The 26,692-nt window shown below is 39.0% G+C and overlaps 1 protein-coding gene across 4 annotated transcripts; it reads left to right on the top strand.

Moving 5' to 3' along the window:
• The first annotated feature begins 867 nt into the window (after positions 1-867).
• On the top strand, positions 868-24,522 carry gdpd5a (glycerophosphodiester phosphodiesterase domain containing 5a). 4 transcript variants are annotated; one of them, XM_051401575.1, is made up of 17 exons: positions 868-1,194; positions 8,472-8,646; positions 13,879-13,982; positions 14,207-14,300; positions 14,391-14,450; positions 14,546-14,644; positions 15,455-15,548; positions 15,983-16,128; positions 17,457-17,539; positions 17,790-17,940; positions 18,554-18,784; positions 19,061-19,206; positions 19,966-20,113; positions 20,498-20,580; positions 21,512-21,526; positions 21,814-21,926; positions 23,058-24,522. In XM_051401575.1, the coding sequence occupies exons 2-17, from the start codon at positions 8,530-8,532 to the stop codon at positions 23,147-23,149; spliced, it is 1,776 nt and encodes a 591-aa protein (XP_051257535.1). In that variant the 5' UTR covers positions 868-1,194; positions 8,472-8,529; the 3' UTR covers positions 23,150-24,522. The 4 variants fall into 4 exon arrangements, with proteins under 4 accessions (XP_051257535.1, XP_051257536.1, XP_051257534.1 ...); XM_051401576.1 differs by having other exon boundaries at positions 868-1,199; positions 18,554-18,775; XM_051401574.1 differs by having other exon boundaries at positions 868-1,199.
• Positions 24,523-26,692: the final 2,170 nt, after the last annotated feature.

Below are 26,692 nucleotides of genomic sequence, written 5' to 3'. Positions count from 1 at the left end.
CTAATGCTTTATAGATGGGTTATAAATCATTAATAGGAACATAATTTGGGTTGGCAGGTTGTGAAAAATCCCTTTGGTTTATGTCTGTCCTTTATATTTGGTAACATTGTTGTTTCTAATGTTGGCTATCTGTTAATAAAGGATTAATTAGTTGGTAATAAATTCATTTGAGTCCAGATCCCATTTGCAGCCCTTTCCCAGAAGGTGTAAGTCAAATGGATTTTTCATTTATTTTCCATTAATAAAGCAATAAATTATAGGTGGGTAATAAAATATAGAGTAATATAATATAGAGTGCTAGATAGCAATGTTGTAAACGTAAACTGAGGGCTATGATGTTTGATGTTACAGAGATAAATACAAATTTAGATCCCACTGTTCTGGTTGCATAAAAATACTCTTTTATGCAAATGGTGGCGTGTTCTTTACACTACTATACTACCTGCCTTCTGTACAAAATTAGATTTTAGAATCACAATATATCGCCTTGTTTACAGTATCGTGATATATCACAATACATTGAATCGTAACCCAGGTATCGTGATACATATCTTATCGCCAATACACAGCCCTAATAAATGACCACTTATAAACCCTTTATAAAGGGTGCCTTTTGAGAAAGTGATACTAAAATGTTTTCAGGAATAATAAGACTCAGGAATCATTAGAATAACTTTAAAATCCTTTATTTGCTCCACCACTGCAGTCCTGCTGCTCAGGTCCATTTACCTCTGACAGTCACAATGCACACTATAAAAGGTTCCCATTTGAACACACAGGTCAGCTGTGTGCTGGGAGTAAAACCTGTTTAGAGGGAATATTCTTTGCAGTGCGCCCACAGCTCCACCCACACCGTGTCGGACGGATTACAGTTTTTAACTCTTCTATGAACACTGAAGGAACGTCTCTATGCCAGGAGAAACTATCCTGTGATTTATGAGAACATTTTATTATTTAAAGCGTTCAGACTGTAAAAACCGTTGAAACCGGTCTTCGCAGTTCGGGTCTAAAGAAGGCTGATGTGTTCCATCCGTCCGTCTCATCCGGTCGCTCAAAGTTACTTTAAAGACTTAAATGAATCCGTAAAGTCCAACTGTGAAGAGAAGACATTATGTCAACATCCCTGGAAATAACTGATTAACCGAGAGCTTCCGACCTTTCAGCACTGTCCGGGATACAAAGGCTGTCGTGGAGGTAAAGTAAGTGTTTGTGCGCACTTCATGGGATTATCTTCATATAATCTCAGTAACTGTCACTTGGCACTGTGGTTGGTTTTGAGAGCAATTGGTGGGATGTAGTTGAATGATCTGTCCTCACTGGGTGATGTTTTATAAGCCTGAATGCAATCATATGTATTTTTTCCACTCAATCAATTAATCAGATCAGCTGATCAATATTCTCTGTTATTGATTTAAATGCTATTATGGCCAATGTCAACAGAGCAGAGGCATGACCTTATATCACCCACCTTCTCCATACATTATGAATGTTTAAAGCATAGTGGATGGAGACAGATCAGATTATTAGTTGTCATATGTTCTCCTGCACGATGCTTGATTGACAGTTGTGAAATAAGTGCTTTAGTTTGCTGAGAGACTCCTCTGACACCTGCTGCTGTTGTGTAAGTGGCTTTGGTACAGACACAGAGAAGCTACGTTAGTGTTAGTGAGTACATAACATAAGGATTGGTGTTGGACAGTAACTCATTACTAGTAGTAGCTTTACAGTAAAAATATTACTCTCCTCATTAACTAGTATTGTAATTAATTATTAATACATTTCTGAAATTAATATTACAGTTTAATAACATATATGTTTTCTTTGTAATATTAATATTACAATATTACTTATATTGTCACCCCCCTACTAATTTGAAATCCAACAATCCAATCACATCTTTTGATTTACTTTTGTAATCGTGGCAGAAACTAGTTTGGACACTAAAAGGCTTACATTCAGCGGCTGGAAATATTCCTTTGAGTTTAACAACAAAACTGGATTTTAATTATCATAAATCTGAAGGGACACAATTACCAATGTTGTGGGGCGTATTAGAAAAGTAATATAACTAGTAGTGTAACTAATTACTGTTGGTAAGGAGTAATCAGTAAAGTAATGAAATTACTTTTGAAAAGAGTAATGAGTAACTAACCCAACACTGTTGGTTACGGGAACACACAAACTGAAATGTGACTTCTGGGTGAGGTTAGGATTTGGTGGCATTTAGTGCTGAAGTTGTCGACTGCAAACCTTTAAAACCTTTAAAGGCTGATTTACTGACCTGAAGTGTTTGGGGGTTTTTTTTAGAAGTCTTAGTGTTGATGTCACTATCTTTGCAAATGAATCAAACTTTAATCACATTGCTCTGTCCTTTTGTCCTCTCAAATCTGATTAGTAGAAGACATATCTGACTAGCAATTTTCTTCTCTATCTGTGCCCTGGCCTTCCTGCAGCGCCACTTACATTATCTGTCACTTAGATCGCCTTTAATAAATCAGAGGTTGCCTCAGAAGTGGCAGGTGTTGCTTGGCTGATGATGTGCAGGCCAGGAGAACAGGGTCTCACTTTAACAAGCCTCTTGTCTTATGACCACCTGATGGATGCAGGAGAGTGCAGGAGGATGAAAAATGTCAGCATTTACTAAAATAACCTCACTGGCTTCAACAGCAGCTTTGTTTCCAGCCCGTGCCCTCATACTGCTGCCTGTGTGTGGATAATGAGCGCATGGCACTAATGGAAACTCTATTTTTGGCTAAATCCACTGAAAGATTAAGGATACTATTAATGCATGCATATATAAATTTCATGAAGGAGTGAGCGATGGAATCCTGGAAAGAGGCGACAGTGACCGAGATAAAAGGCTAATAATAGACCGATATGGCTCTGTGGCAGTTGGTTGGCTGAGACTTAGTGGATTATTGTATTATTATTCAATGAGCACATAATTCTAACTCCATGGACAACATCGAGACAACAAGGTGCCTGCAGCCTGCGAGGGGTGTCGACATGCAGTAACCAGGTTACCTCCTGGAAACTGGCAAGAAAGTGAGTAGAGTAGTATAGTCCTTTCAGGTAAATGGCAGGTTCATGAGAGGAAACTGGCCTGAAGCCAGTTGAATGAGAGGCCCGCTGAAAGCCCACAAGAGAGAGCTTTGTCGTAGGCTGAGTACAGGTGAACCTGGTAATATATGGAGGGCTCTCTTCCTCAAAAAGTTTGGAAGTGCTGGCTGTGAATGCAACAATAACAGATTTACAAAGTGCAGTTCTTGGTGGGAGACTCTACTGTACACACAGTGTGACAGAAGCTAAAAGAAATAGAAAATACATTAAAAATTAATAGCACATTAGAGCTGAGAGTCCAATCAACAGTACAGTCCCTGCTGCTGTAAATACAGCACACTGCTGACTCATTACAGCCAGTATATGGTAGCAAATATCATAAACCACAGTGAGCTTCTAACAGAGACAGCAACTAGTATAATACTCAGGGTTCATTGTGTATTTCAAAATTCCATACTTTTCCAGACTCAAGTACAAACAGCTAGGTGTTAATTAGGTAAAGAAATGGTTTTAAAGCTGCAGTAGGTAACTTTTATTATTTCATTATTATTACTCGTATTTTCTGACACTTTTACTATATCCTGGCAGGAGCACATGAGACAGATAATATGTGAAACAATCAGGTTCCTCTGATAGACATTATATCTATGTATGCCATTATGTGCTAAATAATTACTAATTATTAATAGAAGATTGAAGCTCTGTACTGTATCAATACAAATAAATTAACACCAAACCCAGACACAATTACTGTCCCCCAATATTTAAAGTCTCTTTCATAAATAAGAACTCAAGATGAGTTTGAAAAAGTAAAATAATTTAATTTCACAGCATCTGTGCTGTCCTGTTTGTGATCTAGTGTTGATCTATTATGGTCCTTGAAATGTAAAAGTTTGGGAACCCCTGGTCTAACAGTAGCTAATGGGTTATCAAATATATTGTTTTACCTTGAGTTATGAGTTGAGTTATATACCTGATGCCCCTCTGGATTTCCACTATTCATTGTATTCATTGTGCTGATCAGTCTGGAAGTGGTGAAATGAAAAAAAAATTTCAGATTCCTTACATTTAGACATCTTGCAACCAGTAACCAAATAGTATGCCATTATCCTTATGATAACAGCACTTGAGCTTCCCGCCCTGGGCGTGATCTCAGAGGAAAATGTCCGCTTTGTGGTGAATTTAAGGTTTATTTTGTCCTCAGTGTTCTCAAAATTGTCTATGTGTTGTTGCTTACAGTTGTTTTACTATAAATACAACTTGTGTTGAAGACATTGCTTCAAAGGCACAGTAGTTTATGCTTTGCATGTCAGTCTCCAATAACAGTTGCACCTCTACTTATGATATTTTGTGTTGCAACAAGCATTGCCTTTGTTCTCGGCACAGCTTCGCTCCTTCAAAACATCTGACTATCTTGAGAAAACATTTCCCTTTTATCCACATTAGGGACCAAGCTCACACCCACTGGAAAAGGTGACTATGTGCCAGACACAATTTATCTGTGTTATTTTAAGAACTGTAAAGAAGCTTGAAATCATGCAGCAATAGAGGAGTGAAGTATCTGAACCCGGACCGACCTCATGACGACTGCAGCTCTGTGACGATAGCACCACGGTAGAAAGCCACAGCGAGACAATAGGCCAACCTAGCTGGAAAAGGCCCTTGTGATTTCAGCTCCAGTTGGCCCTTGTTTGAGGAAGGGGTCAGGATGTGAATGCTGGGAATCTGCCAACTCCTCTTAATCCAGGAGAAGGCTCTCAGACCTGAGAGTTACTGTATAATAACCAGTTAAACACTGCAGATCTGCAAGGTGTATGCATAACAATTTCCTCCTTCTGAAGATTGTTGTATAGATTTAGGTTAACAATGAATTGTAAATAAACATTCACAGTGATCCCCTGAGAAAACCTGAATATGATACATCTCAGCATGTGTTGTTATACCCAACAAGAGTGTATTTTAATGCAAGTGGAGTACATGCAGCTGGATTTGTTGTTCTTTTAAATGTTTAAAAGCATTTTTAGCTCTTTCTGTCAAAACCATAATGAAATTTGGAACAGATTCACTATGCTGAATAACTTTGATCATCTCTTAACTTTTCATCTAGCACCATCATTAGGTCAAATTTCTATCTATCCAACTCTTTAAGACAAAATGTCTGCAGAACTAATGACATTCAGCCTCAGCTGTACTTTGTGTGTAGGGCAAATTAACAAACATTAGCATGATAACAAGCTACTTTAAGATGCTGGACATGGTAAACATTATACCTGCTCAACATTTGCATGTTAGCATGCCAGTGTTAGCATTTAGCTCAAAGCACTGCATTGTTTTGCAATGAATCTGCTTGTGAATCAAGATTTGGTTTCACTCATAGGCAGTGCCATGGCGTTGGGTATGGGGAAGCTACAGGGTGCTGCAATGGAAAGGCTCTGCTAAAATGGAATGAAACTTTAATTAGTATCATTGGTAACACTTGTGTTTACCCAATTTCATGTTAAAATGGCTGCTGTGAAAAAGGTCTATTCGGATTACTAATTATAGACTCTAAATCAGCTGGAACAGTTCACTGCTAGTATTCTGCATGGTGTACTCGTGTGAGTGACGTGTAACGAGTAAAGCTTCCCCACTGATCTCCAGACAGTGACAGCCTAACTAACTAACCTACTTTGATCATCAATGTGGGCATACTGAATGGCGGATGAACTCAGATCAGTGTAGTGTGTGATGCTGCCAGCACTACTAGCTATGTGAGGCAGCTTGTGAAGTGAGCTTCAGTGAGCTTCTTAATAGCGCCGCCTATGCTTTTTATATTTGCCTTTTAGAAGCTTAGAAAATTGAGTGACATGGAAAGAGTGATAGTGATGTATACAGACGCAGCCAGACTCATTTAGCCCGGTCCCCCTGTCATGTTGTAATTTCTCTGCTCAGAGATAAGGACAAAGGAGCAGTTTGTTTTGTTGAGAACCGTTGACCAGGAAACACACTTATCTTTCTTTATCTGACCAGGAAATTGTTGTTCATTGCTGCCTTTTATTAAAGAAAATAGACATTTTATTTCAGCTGAGTTTTCAGCAGGAGTTATTTTCTGTTTCGGGGGGGTGAGTGTTTTTCTATCTCGAAAACCTCCTTGTCATGGTCTGGTCCATGCACATGGTCGTGGCGGGGGTTACAGTGGTGCCTACAGCACCAACTGGTTCCGTTTTCATAAGTGGTGAGCAGCTGCCCCCTAGTAGGATTCACTCTCTAGGGAGGCTTTTCAACCCATTGACTCAATCCCAGTGAAGGTGTTGTCTCCTTTAGAACTGTGCTACTGCTTGCTTTAACATCGGCCTGAAGGTTGACCTGTCTCTTTCCGTGTCTACTTTTGACTTTGGTTCAAATGACTTAAAAGAGGTGAGCTGCTCTCCATTACAGGGCTTGTTCGTAATGGCAAGCACAACTGTGTTTTTCCATTAAAATGTGGTGGCGTGGTAAAAGGATTTGCACCTTTGCTCACCTTCATCCACCTCCACCTTCATAATCAGAGCGACACATTTCTCCTCAGTGCTGGGGTAAACAACAGCGTTCAGCATGGAGCTCTTTGTGATTACTGTTGTTTTCATCAGTTTTGGGCCTATCAACGCTTTGATGTTGTGACCCTCTCGTCGCTTCTATATGATGACTCTGTTGGCTGTGATGACAGGGCTCTGTTGTAGGGGGGCCCTGCTTAACCCTGCTGCCAAGCAGGACCACAGCAGCTCAGCTCTGAGTGGCAGTAAAGGAAACACATGTCATCACAGCTTGGCTTGGCATAAAGTGGACCTACCCGGGCCCATGGGAAAATCGTATTAGTCTGCCCCTTATGTCCCTTTCAAGAAGCAACATCTATCGGTTGTTCAGCCATTGAGGGTCAATTGAAGATCAGCATTATAACTAAGTATGGGCATAGAGGCGATCATAATGGCTACAGTCAGCTGGACACAGTACTATCTGTCAGGGTCTGCCACTTTAGCCAGGTAAACCGCTCCTTTTTATGGGGCTCAGAGTCACAGGCTCATCCAGGGTTTGTGTGCATGAAAACCAGGATATGATGAACTTTGTTTTTCAATTTGTTCTTCCATTTATTGATTCATTTACATTAATTAAACTACTGTGTAGTACACAGTGGTCCAGAGTGTACAGTATATATGTGACAAAGAACTGGAAGAAATGGATGCTTTGAGGCAACTAACTACATTTTCATCCAACTGCACAGTGAGGTGTTTAATTACAGTTTGGCAGAAATGCTATTAAGTATCTTTACTTAGTCCAACAAAAAATATAAAATAAGACTCTGTAGCCATGCTAGCAGCTCTGTGAGGCTGTACTTAGGCACAGTGGTTGATGTGGGCAAAATGAGGCAGCTAGCCACTTGTTATGGCACCCACCTGTCACTAAGGTTACCTCTTGATGCTAACATTTGCTAAACACAAAGTACAGCTGAAGTTGATGGGAATGTGATTAGTTTTGCAGGTATGTGGACACAAACCAAAGCAATGGGCACATTGAAAATATGAAACGTCAGAGGATCACCAACTATCACCAATGTATCTTTGTGTAGAAAACTGCAGGGCAAACCGTCCAGTAGTGAAGATATCTCACTCTAAAGAAATGTTGGACCAAAGTGATGAATGACAGTGCCATCCATAGAGCCGTGCTGCTAACAAACAAAAAACAAAAAATCATACTTTGAAAGTCAGCATTATCTTAGGAACTGTCACTCACCAAGGACACCAAGGTGTTTTATACGAAGAAATGCCGTGAGGTTTTATTTCAAGGCGTTACGTAAATAACACATACTGTAGTTTATATGAGCCAAAATTATGCAATTCCATACTTCTGTCTGAAAGCTACTCCATACAGAAACAATCTGCGAATGCTAAAAGGAAATAAAAAAAAAGATACTCTCTTTCAGAGAGCCATGAAAAACAACATCTTCTGTGCCAAGACATTTTTACCTGCCACCAAGGCAACAAGCTTTTCTCTGAGGCAGAAGTGAGTTTGAGAGCAACACACTGACTCCATCTTTCCTCTTTACTCATGTTCTTCTTGTTAAAGGATCAAGTCATACCCATAGATAGATTCTACCTGCCTATTTGCCACTTTTCCGCTGTCAGACATCCTAAGACTGTGACTGTAAAGCATATACCATGTTATTATGTCGGTCCCAGACATGACTCACTATTGAGTAGTGTGTTGACTTCCTCTCACAGGTGTTGTTACTGCACACAAGGCCCAGGAGCATCAACATATTCACAGTGTTTTGTGGAAATATACCTGAACAACATGACGTGATCTGGAATGTTGATGAAAAATGTAATTGTATGTACAAAGACTGAGCTAATCATTTGAAAGCTTGTTCTCTTCAGTAACACTTTGATCTTCCTCAGGGTTCCCAGTCCTGTGTGGGATGTTAACGGACTGGTGGCGCGCTGAGGCTGAAGGAGCATGGTGAAACACCAACCCTTGCAGGTCTATGAGAAGCAGGTCTTTGTGTCCTTTGTCACTGGGATCTATGGTTGCCGCTGGAAACGCTACCAGCGTTCCCAAGACGACAGCTCCAAGGTAAGACAATACAAGTGATTATTGAGTAGGGACGTCGTAATAATATATTAATTAAGATTCAAATATTACTTGCTTGGTATATTAATAAAAAAACATAGCAATAACTTAGTATTACTGTAACAACCTTATTGTATTACTGTATTATTATTATTATTATTAGAATTATGTAGATGCATCTTGCAAGTTGCTTCAGATGGATGATTATATCATCAATATTTGATTAAAGGTGGTTATTGTTTGGAATTTTTAAGTTGGCTACTAGTGCCAATACAATACTGAAGATTAGTACCAAAACAATACTTTTTGGATCCCTCACTTTGAGAATGGTCAACATGTTTCACTGAACAAATGAAGCCAAAGGTCTTAAACGTTAAAAGTCTAAGCCGTACAAGAATGTTGCCTTAGTGAAATAATCGAAAATTGGCAAAATTTGGATTTAAATCACGAAATATCTGATGGAAGTCTAAACACTGACCAATGCCATTCAATGCCAACTTTTAGTAATTGACAAGTTTTCAGAGTTTTGAATACTAGTTACATTTGGGTGCTACAGACACCTCAGTCAGTACCAAATACAGTTTTGACGTCCGATACCCAGCCTTATCTTTGAACATTCTATCATTATACAGTGTGTATGTCAGACATGCATTGTTTGGTCCAGAATAATGGAAAAAGACAAAGGTGTCTCCAAATGTGTTTGGCTGAAAATAACAAAGATGATATAAAAGGTTGCTATAAAAATGTATAGAAACTGCAAACTGTGCTTTCTTGTAGTGCTTGAACGTTGAAGAGGCCCTCCAATGAGATGACAATAGCAGCCATGGCCCCAAGCTAATTTAAGTTTGAGACCCCTGCCCTAAAGTGAATCAGGCATTACACAGAATAACATAAAGTTGACAGAGAAAGCTGATCCTGGGTTTCATCTTTCAGCTGCTTATCCCACTTGAGCTGTAGTAGGAGGTATGAGTACAGAAAGTTAATCATAGGTGCTTCAGCCATAGTATTTATTTACATCTGCTAAATGCTAATGCACTTAGCCTACAACTCAGTCATCAGCCCTCTGTAGAGTTGCACCAGAAATATGTACCACTGCAGGAAGAAAGTGTAAGTTGGAATCTTATAGGTTGTAGTGATGAGAACAGAAACAGGATATGCTGACCGAGATGTGTGTTGTATGCATCCTGTTTACCCAAATGTTTGTATGATAAAGGCTTAAGAACAAAGGTAGTCTTATCTTTATTTCCTGTTCAGTTGTAAACAGGGATCTTGTAGATTAGCTTTATGTCGAGAAAGTGGTGTAGTGGAGAGTGTGTGGCCATGTGGCTTACTGTACGTACTGTGCATAGAGGCTGATAATGAGACAACACAACCCTGCTGAGGCTGCACTAAAACCTGATCACACCTCAGGAATAAATGAACTGTTTTCCATGTTGTGGTTCCGAAGGCGAATAAATAGGTCAGGCTTTGTGAAAGGCAACAAAAAAACTACACAACAGTGTGCAAAGTACACTCATTAATTTTGATTATGACATTACAGGCTCCTTTTGTACCCTGAACATCCATTTAGTTTTTTCCATTCCTGTCTGTTTTTCCTTTTACATATCTAGCTTTTTTGGAATAAATGGATAGTATATAGTCTTCAAACCAGAGATGTTGCAGTCTACATGTCTTAGCCCCCAGGCCACCATGACACCCCAAATGGAAATATTTTAGATTCCTTGTATTCCACGTCACTCTATAGAAATACCACCCTTTAAACACTAGGATCTCAACTAGAATTGAAAATACATGCTTGTTGATTACTTAGTATTTACAATTACTTAGTAATTCTTTAGGAATTACCTTAAATTCCAAAACTAATCCATTAGAAGTTGATGTCATCCCAGTTTTTTTACTGAATTCCTAAGTTACATCGAGACCAGACCCTAGTAACTGGGGAAAACGATCCTTACAATAAAGCAAGTAACAGAAGCAGTGCAGTGTTTGGATGTGTAAAGAGGAGCCAGACACCCAGCTGTGTTGGATACCCACTGGGCAGCCACAGCTACTGCTGCTGGATGTCTTCTTTATTACAAAGAGCCAGTGGCTCGGCCATAAACTAGTCCATTTACTGAATGTGTGAGCCTGGCACTGATGATGTGCTGACCAAGAGGAAAAAATACAAGCACACAGCTGCCTCTTTCCCCTCTCTGTCTCCATTTACAAAGCTTTGTGTAGTCACACAGGCAGTGCTTGCACATAAGCAGACAGGTTAGCATTCATGCACTGAAATGCTGTGTGTTTACACCACAACACAGCGATGTGTGACTGATTGTATTATTAAGGTCCTTCATTAGTAAGGACAGATTACACCCTCAGTTCTGCTTTGGGTTTCAGGTTTTATGTTCTCTTAGAGATCATCAGCACTCTGCTTCTATCACATAGTCAGGGTTAGGGTTAGAACTATTATTATTATCAGAATAATAAATAATAATATAAATTTCCCATTATTGGCCAACTCACTGATGAGGAAAGTGGAACATTTACCAGTGAAACAAACCACAAAGAGTTTGTAACTGGTTATGAAACAGTCTAAAATGAATACTGATGTCTCTATATGACCTACATAAACAAACAAGACCATCAGCAAGAAGATTGGTTATTTCTATACAGATATTCTTAATGCCTGCTACAGGATCAGATTCGGCCGGTTTCCCCTTGAAATCCATTAAATGAGGTATTGGAGATACTACCGCTTTTGTCCACAGGGGCCGCCACAATTAACACAAACTGAAAGTTGCATGGAGCTAAACCATTTCTCAACGGAATTGGGACCGGGTTTGCTGCCAAATCAACTTTATAACTTGACAATATCTCAATGTTGTGTTTAGAGCTCGTTGTGCAACTAGAAACTAATGCAGGTTTAAAAAACATTTTTATATAACCTCTCCTCCTCAGTCCTAGCACACAGTAGACATCAATCTATGAAACATTTTGATGATGTAACATTTGTAACATGCAACGTATGACTTCACATAATTTCCATTAACTAGTGAACCACAAGTACAAACAATGGCTATTCTAGTTCTACCATTGCACATTCCTTTCCTGAATACACCCATGGGCACTTACTTTATCAGTGGCCATGTTCAGCTGACACTGACCTTGTCTGACACAGGCCATTCTGCACATTTATGAGCCGAGGAAAGAAGGAGGGAGAGGTTCGTCATATGGTGAAGTCAGCACATACTGTAGATCAGGATTTATGAGCGCTGTCAGAAGTTGGGAACCGGCAATTCTAATTGGAAAGATGGAGAAACTTTTGAAGGCCATGTAGCACTCAGGAGAAAGTACCAGACATCACACAGCCTCCCTGAAAATGACTTGCACTACACACTGAGAGTGGCCTGATAAAGGCTGGGAAATGTGATATGAACTCCCACACTGACTGGATGAAATGTAGTAAATGTGTTTATTAGAGCCACAGACAGTATGACAAAGCAAGTCCTTGACCTTGTTTTGCATCAATTTGATGAAAATGACAGTTTGTGTCTAGTTGTGTGTTTAGTATTTAGGCTTTTTATTTGTCTCTCAATTTCTGGAAAATGTACAATATCACAAACTTTATTGTGATTGGGATATAGAATTAAATTTACTGTGACAGAAAGTGTTCTCCATATTGCCCACTTCTATTCAAAGGCAGTTATGTATTGAATGTCCTTTCTTCTCCTCATCAACATTTTTTACATTGGTGTTCAGTTGTTTCTCTCCAATGCAGAAAACTTAAAATTATGATAACCAGTATCATGTAAGTCACACATTTTGGAAAGGGGTCTGACTTCTCTGGTCGGAATCTAGGTAAAAAAGAAATGCTGTGTTTCTGCTTAAGTGACAACGTGACTCTGGCTCATCGCCTCGTAGTGACTTACAGTCACCTGATCTCCAAGTACCTGCTAAACCAATTAAAAACCACCACTGTTACATGTCATATCCCCACTTCTACTGTCATTTTGTCACTGGCTGCATCAAGTTAGAAGATATTCCCTGATGCATATTCATGCCCTCTCCATTCCTGGACAAAAAAGTCCACAAGTCGTTCTGTGCCGACTCATCTGCTTCATTGGTGCAGCCATTTGCTCTTCACCTGCAAATACGCCTAATTATCTCCCAGCCTCTTACATAAGCTGCTGGAAATGGTGAATCCAAACACAGTATGGTGAAAGCTGATCAATGCTCAACAGGATGTGTTGACTGGCCTATCATACTTTACACCTTCCCTCACATTGCATTAGCTCCTAATCCTGTTAACTACTGAAGGGAAGAGTCCTTGAGTGCTGCACACGCTCTTCTCTGTACCTTTGTCCCACATGTCAAGCCAGAAGACTGTATAGGAAGGGGTTAAAAACAAGAAAACATGTTTATGTAATAACACTAATACATATGCTACTCAAAACATTTGCTTTTGGCCATGGCAAGCAGAAATTACAGGAAGTCATCATCAACAGATTGTTTTGAGAAAATACTAAAAGTGGGGAGTTAGCCTGAGGAGTCAAAGTCACCAAGACTGCACATATAAAGACAAGAGCGCCACCAACAGAAGCCATGACATCACTAAGTATAACACCTTAATTAAATTAATTATGAGCAAGACTCAAGTTCATTGTGTCGTAATTTTGTCAGCCAAGTTGACAAAAATGTGAGAATTAAGCTGTAAACACCACTGACATATTATTTCCTCTTAAAGTTGATTTGCTGACTGTGTTAGCTAGAAATTGGCAATTTATACATCCTATTCCTACATCCTACAATGACAGAGCAACATTATTCAATTGAAGTGTTTCTGACAGTATTCACAGTTTTAGCTCTGGTTTTGGTTTCCACCAACTCCTGAGGGAATTTTTTTTTTTTCTTGCTTTTTAATGGCCAAGTGCTCCACTAGCTCACTAGTTCACCAGCTAGTTGCAAAGTTTGTTTGTTGTTGGCTGTTGGTGCCAAACGATACTGCTATGGTTGGACACAAGCGCATGAATCCTGACATGGTGGAGTCCAGCTGCCTCGCAAGGTTAATGCAAAAGTACAAGGGTTTTTCGTTATGACCAATCCCTTTCACATTACATGTAGTCATGTGCTGACAAAATATTGATTGTAGCAGCTTTAATCTAGTTTCCTGGTATGGAATTTAGCAGCAAACTCTGAAATAGTCTCAGTGTAAAATCTGAGAAGGTAAACTGTTGTTTGTGTTTTCCTTTACAGTGGGAGTGTACATGGTTCATCATCTTGTGCAGTTCTTTCCTTCTGCTTCTGTTTTGGGCCTACTTCTGGTTGGTGGCTCAAAATGATTTCAATGAGTTCAACTGGTGAGTCAGTTATCCCACAATGTGAAATGTTGTTTGTGACAATGGAACTAGTTCCAGATGAGGTGGAGCGCAGCAGGGTGCTGACCTTACCGCAACAGGGTTTTATTAGTGGGTTCCTGGTGTTATGAAGCTGCATAGTCGAGGCAAAGTTCTCCCTTTTGACAAGTATTAATAAGTTCTACAATCAGCATTGATCGATCAAACCCTACCTGTTCACACTCCAGGTCAGTATACAACCGCTCTGGAGAATGGAGGGATGAGACTATCCCCATCCTCGCATCCACCACCGTGGGATTCAGCTACATCACGTTCTTAATGGTGACCGTCTTTTTCAAACCCCTAAAATGTTTGCATTGTTGCTTATTGCAAAGTTATGATATAACTCACTGAATCTTGCTTCTTTTTCAGATCTTAGCACTTTTCCATATATCCTTAGGCCAGCAGCTGAACCTCTACTGGGTCCACAAGGTGCTGTGATTTACATCTTACATTTCTGCCATGGATTTGTTCCACACAGTTTTCAATAAAATTAAACCTCATCATTGTCTGTTTTGTCTCTACAGATTGGAGTGTTGGCTACACTGCTCACCACTATCTCTGGGCTCATCACTGTTAAAGACATATGGGGAGATGAGTGGGACATCCTGCTTGTGTCACTGCAGGTTGGTCTTCACTTTTTGACTAAAATGACATACAGTACAGTGAATGGGTTGAATATGATGGCAGTTTCCATAAAGGGACATAAATCAGTCCTTTGAATGAGGGAAGTAGGATTTTGAGTTTATTATTCATTTCAGGGTGCGAACTACAAGGTCTTAATAAGACATGAGCTTCCCTGAAAACATGATTTGTAAAATTTTGGGGGTTCTCTAAACTATTTACAATATGCTATTTTTGCCATGCATTTCAATTTTTCTCTATCTCCATCGTCATGGATTATGCACAAACTTCGGCTACTATTGATGTATATGATCTGTGCATAAGGGGAGTTCATCCCTTATTCACTTTAATAAAGATACTGTTATTCTTACCATCACCATTGAAGAATGGCAGCACAATATCATCAACTTCAGATCAGAAAATATACATAAAATAAACTTTCCTAGTCCAAGTCAGTCTGAGCGCCAAATCGCCATTATTCATTATTTCTCTCCCCCTGCTTTCACTGTTTATGCTAATCTAAGGTAGCCTGCTGCTTTATGTAGCTTATTTAATATAGGAGTGGTATCAATCAGGTTGTGACGGTAATTTAAACTCCTGCATTGTGTATTGGTGATGATAAAGCTGTCGAAGAATGGCTATTGAATCATTGAAAGTGAATTGACCTTACCAACAACACAGTACAGTGCACCCAACATTTTTTGTGTTTGACATATTTACTGTATTATCTACAGTCTATCAGAGATGTACTCTTTTGTACTGCACTTTCTCTAACAAGTAACCACCAATTAACACAAGTGTTTTGTTACCAGTCCACAGCACCTTTCCTGCACATTGGAGCCCTGGCAACAGTCACAGCTATCAGCTGGTTGGTGGCTGGATATGTGGTCCGCAGAGAGAGATCCAGTAAGTGTTGAGTTGAATTTCAAGTAAAGATCCTTGTTACCACTCGGCCAGATTTCTGCTTTTGATTTATTTTGCTTATGCATCATGATAAGGGGTAAAGATCATTTTCTATGATTGTATCAAGACTAAAGCCACAGTTTTCCACCTCTATCCATTACTAGGTGCAATATTAGAGTATTTGTGTGGTACAGTGTAGGTATATATATATATATATATGTGTGTGTGTGTGTAAAATAGATTTTCAGTGCTTTCCTGAAATTGTCTACATTTTCCAGCATTACAAATTATTTACCCCTACCTTCTGGTACTTACTGATTACTAATTCTACTACCAAACACAGGCAAAGCTAAACATTTCTTCTCATAGGGAGCAGATGAGATGAGCTGAGGATGAATACACTGACTCTTTAAACCCCCTCACTCCTTTCTTCATAGATTTCCAGGTGATAGTGTTGCTGATCTACGTCATCATTCTCTTGGCTCTCTATCTGGCGCCACTCACATTCAACTGCCCCTGCATCATGGACCGCACCAGCCTCAGACCTCGACCAGACATCATTGGCCGACGGGGAGCTCCTATGGTGGGTTGGCGCACTGCCAGACCTCACTGTCTGATCCAGTTAATTGTTCAAATGGATGATGTGCAGCTCAGTGGGAAGAACATGTCTCTGCCAAGCTGGTACTCTGGATAACAGCACAGCAAATACGGCCTACATTTGAATATGTTTTGTGATCATTTTTCTTTTCAAGACATCAGAATCCCCTGCTCATAGACCGGCGGATATATATATTTATGTTCATACAGTGAGTGTGTGCATGCCTCTGCTGTACTATATGGTGGTACAGCTCCAGTACATGAGCTCACTGTTATCAGGCTCAGTAAGCATGAGAGCCAACAACACACTGAACTGACATTTCACAGCTGGGCGAGCAAATACTGTTCCAGATGACTGGCTGTAAACAAATGTACAGTGATGTTCAGAGCTAGGTTTTCCTGCCCTCTAAAGGCACACACACACGGTCATGCACACATACAGTATACACGTACACACAAATCACAAAAACCACCTGGCTTTCACCTCTCTGCAGAACCTCAGCCTCAGCTGTGTGGAGGTTTTAAATAAATGCTTTTGGATGTTTGATGGAATTCATATGTCATTAGTTATTATTTTTTAGGGCTGTAACTAATTATTATTATCATTTTCAATTCATCCATCAATCATTTTGTCAATTAATTGATTAGTTTGGTCCATAAAATGTCAGAAAAATGCTGAAGAAGCTGAAATCTGAGAATTTGGGCATTTGTTTCATAAAACAAACTCAAAGCAATAAATCGATTGTCAGAGTAGTTGCCGATTAATTTAATTATTGATAATGAATAGATATATTGAGTAATCGTTGCAGCTCTATTGTTTTTATGACTAAAAACATCAACCCATTGCCATCTGAATTATTCATGTATTATTATGATCCATTAAAGTCAAAGCTCACATCTCTCAATCTGAAACCTTTATGTATATGATGATAGATTGCATGCTGTTCTAATGGAACTTCAACATTTCTATGGAATAATAATTTTTCAATTTTGTAAAACAAATGTTAAAAAAATCTGATCATCAGTTTTGACCAAACATGTAGTTAATGCATCGGTGAGTATTGTATCCCACTGGTCTTTTTCCATAAAGGATTTCTGTAAATAAACCAAATGTGGTGTGTAGACATGCATGGTAAATGACTAGCTACTGTAGCTTGGTTTGACTATTAATCATTTCATTTGAAAATGTGTTTTCAATAAATCATGCCTCCCTATTTAAATGTTATTTTACAATTCCATCACTTCCCCTTGATGCGTGTTGTCTGCACAAAGTGACAGACAGTATTTCTCCTGTCTGTCTCCTCTCTGCTCTAGCTGGCTCCAGAGAACACCATGGTGTCCTTTAACAGAGCCCTGCAGCATGGAGCAAACTCCCTGGAGGCAGACGTCACTATCAGGTTATAAACCACTCATTAATCACATTTGAATCCTGGGTTATCTATATTTAATGAATTTAGTGAGCTCTGAAGTTCCACATATAGATCCCGCAGCTGACGAAGGTTATCTGGTAGAAACATTTAAATTGAATGAGAGAGATGCAGCAACAGTGTGTATTTTTATATTATTTACTGAGCTGCTGTTTTGAGAGTACGTACTACTGTGAATCATAATTTAAGTTGTAAAGTATGACTGTGTTGTCTCTTCCAGTGTGGACGGGATTCCCTTCCTTATGCGAGACCGCACCTTGAGGAGAACCACAGATGTTAGTAAGGTCTTTCCAGCCAGGCAGTATGAAGACGCCTCTTTCTTCAACTGGACGGAGATCCGCTCTCTAAACGCGGGCCATTGGTTTTTGGAGGTACTGAAATCCATGTCCACTCAACTCAACCTAATTTGTTCATGCAGATTGCATCACAGCTATAGTGAACTTGATTGGCACTACATTGCTCATCATATTCAGTTACAACAGAAAATTTGGAGAGGGGAGTCCAGGAGGAATTGCATAGGTACTGCAGAATGAAGTTTATTTGTACAGTGGTGACACTGTATATAAAATATGATGCAAGGACTTTCCCCGACTATAAAATGGAGTGAAAGCTACAGTTTTAACAGAAAAACAGCTGTAGAAATCTCTTAAGTGCTATAGAAATTTGTTAGTTTTTCCAATAAAAAGAAACATTTCAAGGCTCTGGAATATAACTGCAGTGGAGCAGTGCTGATTTTGAAGATGAAGGTCTCTTCGACTAAAGTGTGCAGATGCTTTGATTTCATTCCATTAGAATAGTGATGCAAAGACAAAAAGATAAAACAATATAAAAGTCTAAATGTAATATCTAATGTCTATAAAACAATGCACAAATAAGCTACACAAAGGGTTTTCCAAAGGAAATGTTCATGTTGCGTTAACCATATAACAGAAGAACATAGTGCATGTTACATCTCAGCCTCTCTGCTGCTGTCTCTGCTTCCAGAGTGACCCCTACTGGACAGTAGAGACCCTGACAGCGAGGGACCGGAGCAGAATAGGCAACCAGACCGTCTGCAGTCTGCTGGAAATGCTGCGTCTCACAGCCAGGTCCAACAGCTCTGCACTGCTCAACATCCGCAAGCCTCCACCAGAGCACCCACGCTCCCGGAACTGGTTCATGGACACGTTGTGGGCTGTGCAGAAAGCAGGGATTTCCCAGAAGAGGGTGAGGACTGTAGGTCCCTCCATTATAACCTTTCGATTACATAAAGGTGCTGCTTGTAGTACTGTAAATCATGAGTACATTAGCAACTGTCACTGACATTGGCAGCAGGTATTGTCCTACAGTATACATAGTGTGTTACTATGAAGGATACTGTGGAAACATATTCATACAAATATTTGTAATTCTACAAGTAGCACCGTTTAAGGTGTAACATTTCTGAATGTGAAGCACATCCTGCATTCTGTCTGATCAGGGTCTTTCCTTTGTCATATGTGTTTGTGCCAGGTGACGTGGACCCCTGACACGGACAGGGGGAGAGTGAGAGGGCTTCAGCAGACCGCAAACGAGAAGCTGTCAGTGGAAGAGATAAGGCAGAGGGGAATAACAAGCCTGACCCTCCACTACAGCAAGGCCAGCCACAAAGACATACAGTAAGAGCACTGCTCGGCAACAAGGAAACAGTGCTCAAAATAAGTCATGAAAGAGATAAGAGGGGGCTTTGTGTGGTGCCTCAAGCATTATCTAAAACATTTTCGGACTCCCTCATGTAAATAATGTGGATATTTTGTTTTCAGCACATTTTGGTATAACTCTACTACAGCTCCTTCCTACATTTGAAAAATAATCCACAGATCTTGTTGTAAGCAATTTCATGTAGGAAGTATTTTATTTACACGTATCACTAGTGCTATGAGTGCTATCTAGTTCCATTATATTGGAGAGAAGGCAGACATCTCTATTGACAATATCTCTGAAACTTACACCAAAACAATCTAGATGGATAAATAGCTCCACGGGTAAAAGGGAAAATATGTATTTTCACTTTTTCCTAAGTGAGCCCCATCTACTTCAAACTAGCGAGAAGAGAACAGAAAAAACAGAAAATTCCCTGAAAAATCACTTCTGTGACACAACTAAAACTGTGGCAGGAACGTGTGTGCTCATATAGAACCCCATCACTCATAGCAAGAAGCTGACTGGAATTTCGGGGGCCCTTATTGCATATGTTAAAATGCAGACACAGCATACTCTTTTCATACACTTTGCCTTCATCAGGGACACAGATGAAATATTGGAGCTTTCACAGCTTTTCTGACACAAAACATTTAAAATGCCATTTTCTGTGGTGTGAAAAAGGAGAGGAGGAGGGAAGAGTTGAAGATTTTGACATGTGTTTTTCTATTCCCCAGGGAGTATCTGGCCAATAATGTGAGTGTGACTGTCTACCCAGTGAATGAGCCCTGGCTCTACTCCATTCTGTGGTGTAGCGGGGTGCCTTCTGTGTCCTCTGATGCCCCCCAAGTCCTCCGAAAGGTGCCTTACCCCATCTGGCTCATGGTAAACAGCTCTGCTCTCTCTGCCTCTCATCTGACACCACACACACACACAGGCACAGACAAGGTCACACAGCGAGACGAGAGGACAGCAGGAGAGAGGACAAAGACTGACGAGGGCCCAGCAAGACTCGAGGGCAAGGACGTGGAGAAATATGAGGGAGCTCAGCGGCAGACTTTAGCTCAGCGTGGCGTTAGAGAACAACAGGACCCTGGGAAAGATTGCGGGACAGGTTGAGACAAGGGCACAGATCTGAAGTGAAAAAGCAGCTGTCTGGCAGGCTTTTGCTTTAGTCAGGGCCATGTGATTGCTTTAGGAGACATGCATGTTAATGGTGACCTCCGCTGGCGTCAGCTGGAAACTACTTTCCTCTCTCTTGTCTTGCAGAGCCAGAACGCTTACAACTTCATCTGGATCACTTCGGATCTGGTCTCCCTCGCCGTAGTCATAGGGATTTTCTGTTTTCAGAAGTAAGTTTGGACTGTTAACATACTGAAAATCACAAAACAATAACAAACACAGAAATTCATTTAACACTCAGCATATTTATTCTCCCAGCTTGGCTATTCTAAATGAGCATCATTGCATTTAGTTTAAGCACTTACATAAAGCATTTGTGATATCTAGTATAATTTAGTTCAGTGGCTCCCAACCTGGGGGTCGCAAGAGGATTAACAAGATAACAGAAGAAAACATATTTCTGCTACGCAAAATTTATTTTAATTTATTATTATTTCTAATCTTCTTGAGAGTCACTAGATAATTACCTCCTTAGGCCTGTAAAAAATAAAATAAAGGCTAAATATGATTATTTATTTGAGTTGAACAAATACAATTTTTTTTTATTACATTTGAGTGAGCCATGCAGTTAGGGGTTTTTTGTTATGGATGAGCATTTTTATAAAGATAATATATTTATATTATATTATAGTATCTTTACAGTTTTAGGTTATATTTTATATTTTACATTTATCTCCTTTAGCGAACACAGTTAGGCTTAATTTTCTGAAGAAATACAGTAAATGTGTTTTACTTGCATTAGAAATTTCGTAACTTTCAGTATGTATTCAATCAGTTATTATCTAAATGTAGGCAGGATACATATCTGAATACATTAACAACATTTCACATGTAAACAAGTGTTTTGTGTGCATTTAGTTTACTGCGTATTGAGTGGACCTGAGCTCTCTGTCTGCTTCTTCTGACTGTTCATTCTGCTCTTTTCTTTCTATTTTTTGTTCTATTCTCCTGCTGTTTTCTGAATGTTTCCATGTTTCTCCTCCATGCTATAACCTCTCTTTGTCCCCTCTGTCCTCTCTTTCTCTCTTGACATTCTTACTTTGTCCTGTGCTCTGCCTGATCTGCATGCAACCTTCCTCCGCTGCCCCTGGCATCTGTCAGCTATCATATGATCAGGTAACTGCTGTGACTGCCTTGGCCTTTGTTTCTGCTGCCTTGTCTGTCCTCCTTGTGCTTTCTCTGCCCGACACCCCAAGGCAGATTCCTTCCTTCCTTACTTCCTTCCTTTCACTGAACTTGTTTACCTCTTGTTTATCAATGTACATCCCATTAAATGTACGTATTTGTTTCTGTGTACCAGTATCTGAAAGGCCACAATTAATGATTTGTATGGTTTGATGACACAGTTGGAATTGTTGCCTGTATGTGCTTGTAATGGTTTGTATCTGTGTGTGCTGTGACAGGTGGAGGATGAGCGGGATGCAGACCTATAACCCCGAACAGATCATGCTGAGCGCTGTGGCGCGTCGGTCCAGTCGGGACGTCAACATCATGAAGGAGAAGCTAATATTCTCAGGTGCAGCCTTGATTACATACACAACTGAAAATAAATGGCTCAGGATGTAACTGAACAGAGCAAACATACATAAAATTCAGGTGGGAATAAATACATAAATAAATAGCAAATCCGCTCCTGTGGAGGACATTTGACATTGACCCATTATCATAGCACATAGCACTGAGCTGCTCTCACTAACTGCACAGTTTTGACTCATCCATAGCAGGAAACAATGGCGGCTCGCTTGGTCACACACAATCTCGTATTACCGCTAAACATTACACAGTATATGTTTCTGAAACTATTTTTAGTGAGAATTAGTCAACACAGTAACAGAATGCCTAGTTTGACAGTCTGATCTGAGTTTGGTTCGTTGAGCTCTTATATATACTGTCAATGGTTGAGCTGGACAGACACATAGATTGACCTGTCAATCAAAAGGTACCCCCGCCCAAAAGCATACACGGCTTTATCGTCTATTTTACTCTAAATGGGACCATAATTTACTAAATGAACATCCTGTATGGAAGAAGACTGAAAGTACCAACTGAGACCATAACCTCATCAGGAAACTGTTTAAACAACAATACGTAGTTCTCCTATTAAAACAAACAACTACAGTACTGTACCAAACGCATAACTTCTTTTTGTAACCTCTGTTATTTTTCTGCCCCACTGCACTAATAAAGGGGGCATAAATATTGTATCTTTTTATCAGTAATTTCTATACAAATGTTCCTTCCAGTGTGTTCTAATAAACTTTTACACTGCAGTTTTAACAGCCCACTGTTGGCAATTACCAGAGGTATATTACATAAATAGACTACTTGTAAATGTGGGACAGTCACTTTCAAACCTGGATCCTGGAAGCCTGAGTTTACACTTTTAGGATTTTATGACACTACCACTTGGGGGTGCCAAAGTTCAACATTTTAGAATTGGTGGCTTTTGCTGGCTTTGCATGAATAGTTTAAGTGAAGTGAGATATTGTGGTTACTAAAAACATATATGCTGGTACTGTATTTAAATATCAGCTGTTCATGTAATCCAACTAAATAATTTCCATCTACATCAAGTACAGTATATCAGAATTCTGTTCAGTAAAGAGAGTTATGGCATCATCCATCATTTTTCTGTCATCTTTTTCAGAACTGAACAATGGGCTCAGCAGCACAGAGGAGCTTTCTCTGTATCCTGAGAATGGTTATGCGAGATACTCTCATGGAGGCCTCAGTCGCTGAACGCAACACACTGCCACAGCTGGAAAAATCTCTGAAGTTAGTTTGATTTCAGAGCTTTACTGACTGAACGTTATATTCTTGTGTGAGGTAAAAAGAAGCACAGCACAGAAACTGACCTGTTAGCCAACATACCCTGGAAGTGATAACAGCATGGATACCAAATCTTGTCTAGAGTTTCTCCTATTTGGCCTACTGATCATCAGTTTTTTAAAATAACACAATATTCTCTTGTTTGTGTACAAGTTCTATGTAATATATGTATGTAATATGATTGTTTGTGTATTTTTTTCATAATAATGCACATGACTGCCAGTCTGAAACACATTCCTCAAAAATAGGTCACAGTTTTGTTACTGTAAGAAGTCATTTTCTTACTTTCAGTGTTATAAATTTGCGCACAAAAGTCAGTAAGGAGCCTTACTGGGAATACATGGATGATATGTGTCTATGTTGTCATCACTTAAAGGGCAAATGTCTCAAGTCAGATGGTATCTCTGCTGAATCAGCTGAATTCTTTGACCAGGCTGAAACTAGAATTTATAAAAACATTTGTTTCTAACCATAATTTTTAAACAACTTCAAAATCACATTTGAATGTAGGAACTTTTTCTCATTGGAGAGAAAAATTACACAATGCCACTCAGACAGCATTATTAATAGATACATTCAGTGTGTGTGTGTGTGTGTGTGTGTGTGTGTGTGTGTGTGTGTGTGTGTGTGTGTGTGTGTGTGGAGATTGGGCCAAAAATCCACCTGACTATCATGAGTTAAAACCTCTGTTCAATCTGTTTGCTTGAGTGACCTTCTGAGAAGTTGAGCTAATAAAGGCTGTAATGTTGCTGTAATGTTATATTTTTCCATGTCATTGACTTCACTGTTGTTTTATAACAGAGGGAATGGGCTGTGTAGTGTTCTGCATTATAAACTGATGTAAATATGAGTTGTTTTACATGTTTTTATTTGTTTCCCTCTGAGAGGATTTTAAATGGTTTGGACATGTGGAATGTATATTTTATGTTTGCATTTATTATCATTATTACTGATGTATTCTTCTAAGTGTGAAAGACACATAAGGCATACATGAAAACAGTTTCACGGGGTGAGGGGGTTTGGGGAAGTTTGAGAATATATTGTGGTCCAATCCTTTTTTTTTTTGCCTCTTCTGTCATGCCATGATTGATTTCCCATGTAGTCATATTAGCTATTACAACTTTCACATGGCTGCCTTTTTGTTAAATTAATGGACTGCTAGAATGTTTTAGAATATTTTTGTCTTAGTTTAATAATAGGGGTACAAATTTGAAGTTACAATTACTCCTTTAGCTGCAGACATGTCAACTGTTCAATAAAAGTGATATTTTCTCTTTGAAAAATGTGCAGGTTGTCTTTTGTGGAAGATTTGTAACAAACCAAACTAATGGTACAAAAAGTAAATACTCAAAATGGAAATAAAAATTGGGTAACAGATGTTGGAATCATCAGAAAACTGAGCTACTCTAACACTTCCATGCATTCTACCAGCATGCCTAAGAGTCAGACATAAATTTGTAATGAATGTGAATTATTAGCCATGCCAGCAGTGTGGCTCTGCGGGTGGCAGTGTTGGTCAGTCTGTCCACCACTTTGATCCAGACCAATTTATCTCAACAACTGGTGGATGGATTTGAAATTTTGTAACAAATATTTAAGGTCCCTTGTGGATGAATCATTTTGACATTTCCTGTAGCACCCCTATGAGGTTGACATTTGGGGTTTTGAGTGCAATATCTCAACAACTATTGGGTTAATTTCTAATTGGTACATACATTAATGTCCTCCTCAGTGTGAATTGTAATAACTTTGATCTTCTGACTTTTCATCTAGCACCACCATCAAGTCATTTACATTTACTTTGGCTTGTGACCAAATTCCTGTAGAACTAATGAAAACTCCCATCAACCTCAGCTTAGCTGTACTTTTTGTTTAGTGCTAACAGGCTTGGGAGCAACAGATTACATGTAACTGAGTTACGCAATCAGGATACAATAAAAGGTAACTGTAATCCATTACAAATATGTCCATATTTCTGTAATTCTTTACAGTTACAAAAAAAAAGATGTAATCAAATTAGTTACATTTAGTAGAAATGGGGATAGTTTAGCAGATTACAATTTGAAATACGTAAGTTAAATAAGTAAGTAATACATTTTTCTTTGAAAACACACGAGCAGAGGACACATTTTTGATGCTAAAAATCTTTCCATTTTCCATTTTTACTTTTCTAAGGTCACATTGTTCTGTTGTCATAGAATACACTTGCATCAATACTTCTTATTGACAATTATTTTCTTTTGTCTTTATTTGCATATGTGGTGGTGAGGTAATCCAAAAGTAATGGAAAGTAAGCAAGTTACATTACTTTAATGTGTGATACTTGGATTAGGTTACTGACCACATTTTAAACAGGTAATTAGTAACTATATTGGATTACGTTTTTAAAGTAACCTTCCCAGCCCTGCGTGCTAATGAGCAAATATTTGCATGCTTACACGCTGAACTAAGGTGGTGAACATGGTCAACCTGCCTGCTCAACATCAGCATGTTAGCGTTGCCATTTAGAGCATGTTAGCATGATGTCACTAGCATTTAGCTCAAAACACAGCTGTGCCTAATTAGAGCCTCAGAACAGCTGGCTGTAGACTTAGTCCTGTTGAAACATTTCCAAGCAGCATATGGTTTATTAAAAAAAAAAAAAATCAACAAGGAATGTAAAGAATTTGCTGCAGAGAGTCACTTTAATCGTCTGTTGGTGTGTTGGTAAAGTCCTGGCTACGACAGGAAGTCAGGATGCACAACACTTTATGATGATGAGAGTCATGTTAGCTGCTTAGAAAATGTGTAGTATCAGTGTCTTACTCAACACTTTAAGAAGTCCAAATACAACAACAGTATCAATATGCATATCTCAATTGAATTATTGGGATAACTAAAAAATGACATCATTACGCTGTGAGTAGCAGGTTATCAATAATAAGGACATTTATAGAGCTCACATGATGCGTCAATTAATCAATTACATTGAATTTTGATTATCGATTAAGTCACTTTTAAGCTTAATTCCATATATTGCAGCTTTTCTTACGTGATTTTTTTGTGTGTGGGCTGTTTTTCTTTGTCCTATATAGTTAATTGAGAATCTTTTGGATTTTTGCTTGGTTAAAGTTAGTTAGTTAGTTAGTTAGTTAGTTAGTTAAGGAAACTGTAAGCAGCATTTTTCATAATTTCATAACATTTTGTAGAACAAGCAGGTAATCAATTAATCAAGAAAACAATTGGCAGATTGGCCTATAATGAAAATATTTGTTAGTTTCAGTCAATTAGACATCTACTTAAAATAATCTACCCTTAATGGAATGGTTTGTTGTTGTCATTGGGATTCTCTCTGATGTCTATTAGGCTATAGGCCCCAGTAAAAATATGACTGAGCTACAGGAGAAAACAGATTCATAAAATCTTTCATCTCAAGAAACAAGTGAACATCTTGGAATTTATAGAGACACGTCC

The sequence above is a fragment of the Dicentrarchus labrax genome, unplaced genomic scaffold (assembly GCF_905237075.1).
Source record: "Dicentrarchus labrax unplaced genomic scaffold, dlabrax2021, whole genome shotgun sequence".
Classification (NCBI taxonomy): domain Eukaryota; kingdom Metazoa; phylum Chordata; class Actinopteri; family Moronidae; genus Dicentrarchus; species Dicentrarchus labrax.
Note: the sequence above shows the minus strand (reverse complement) of the source record. Positions and strands in the feature narration are given on the sequence as shown.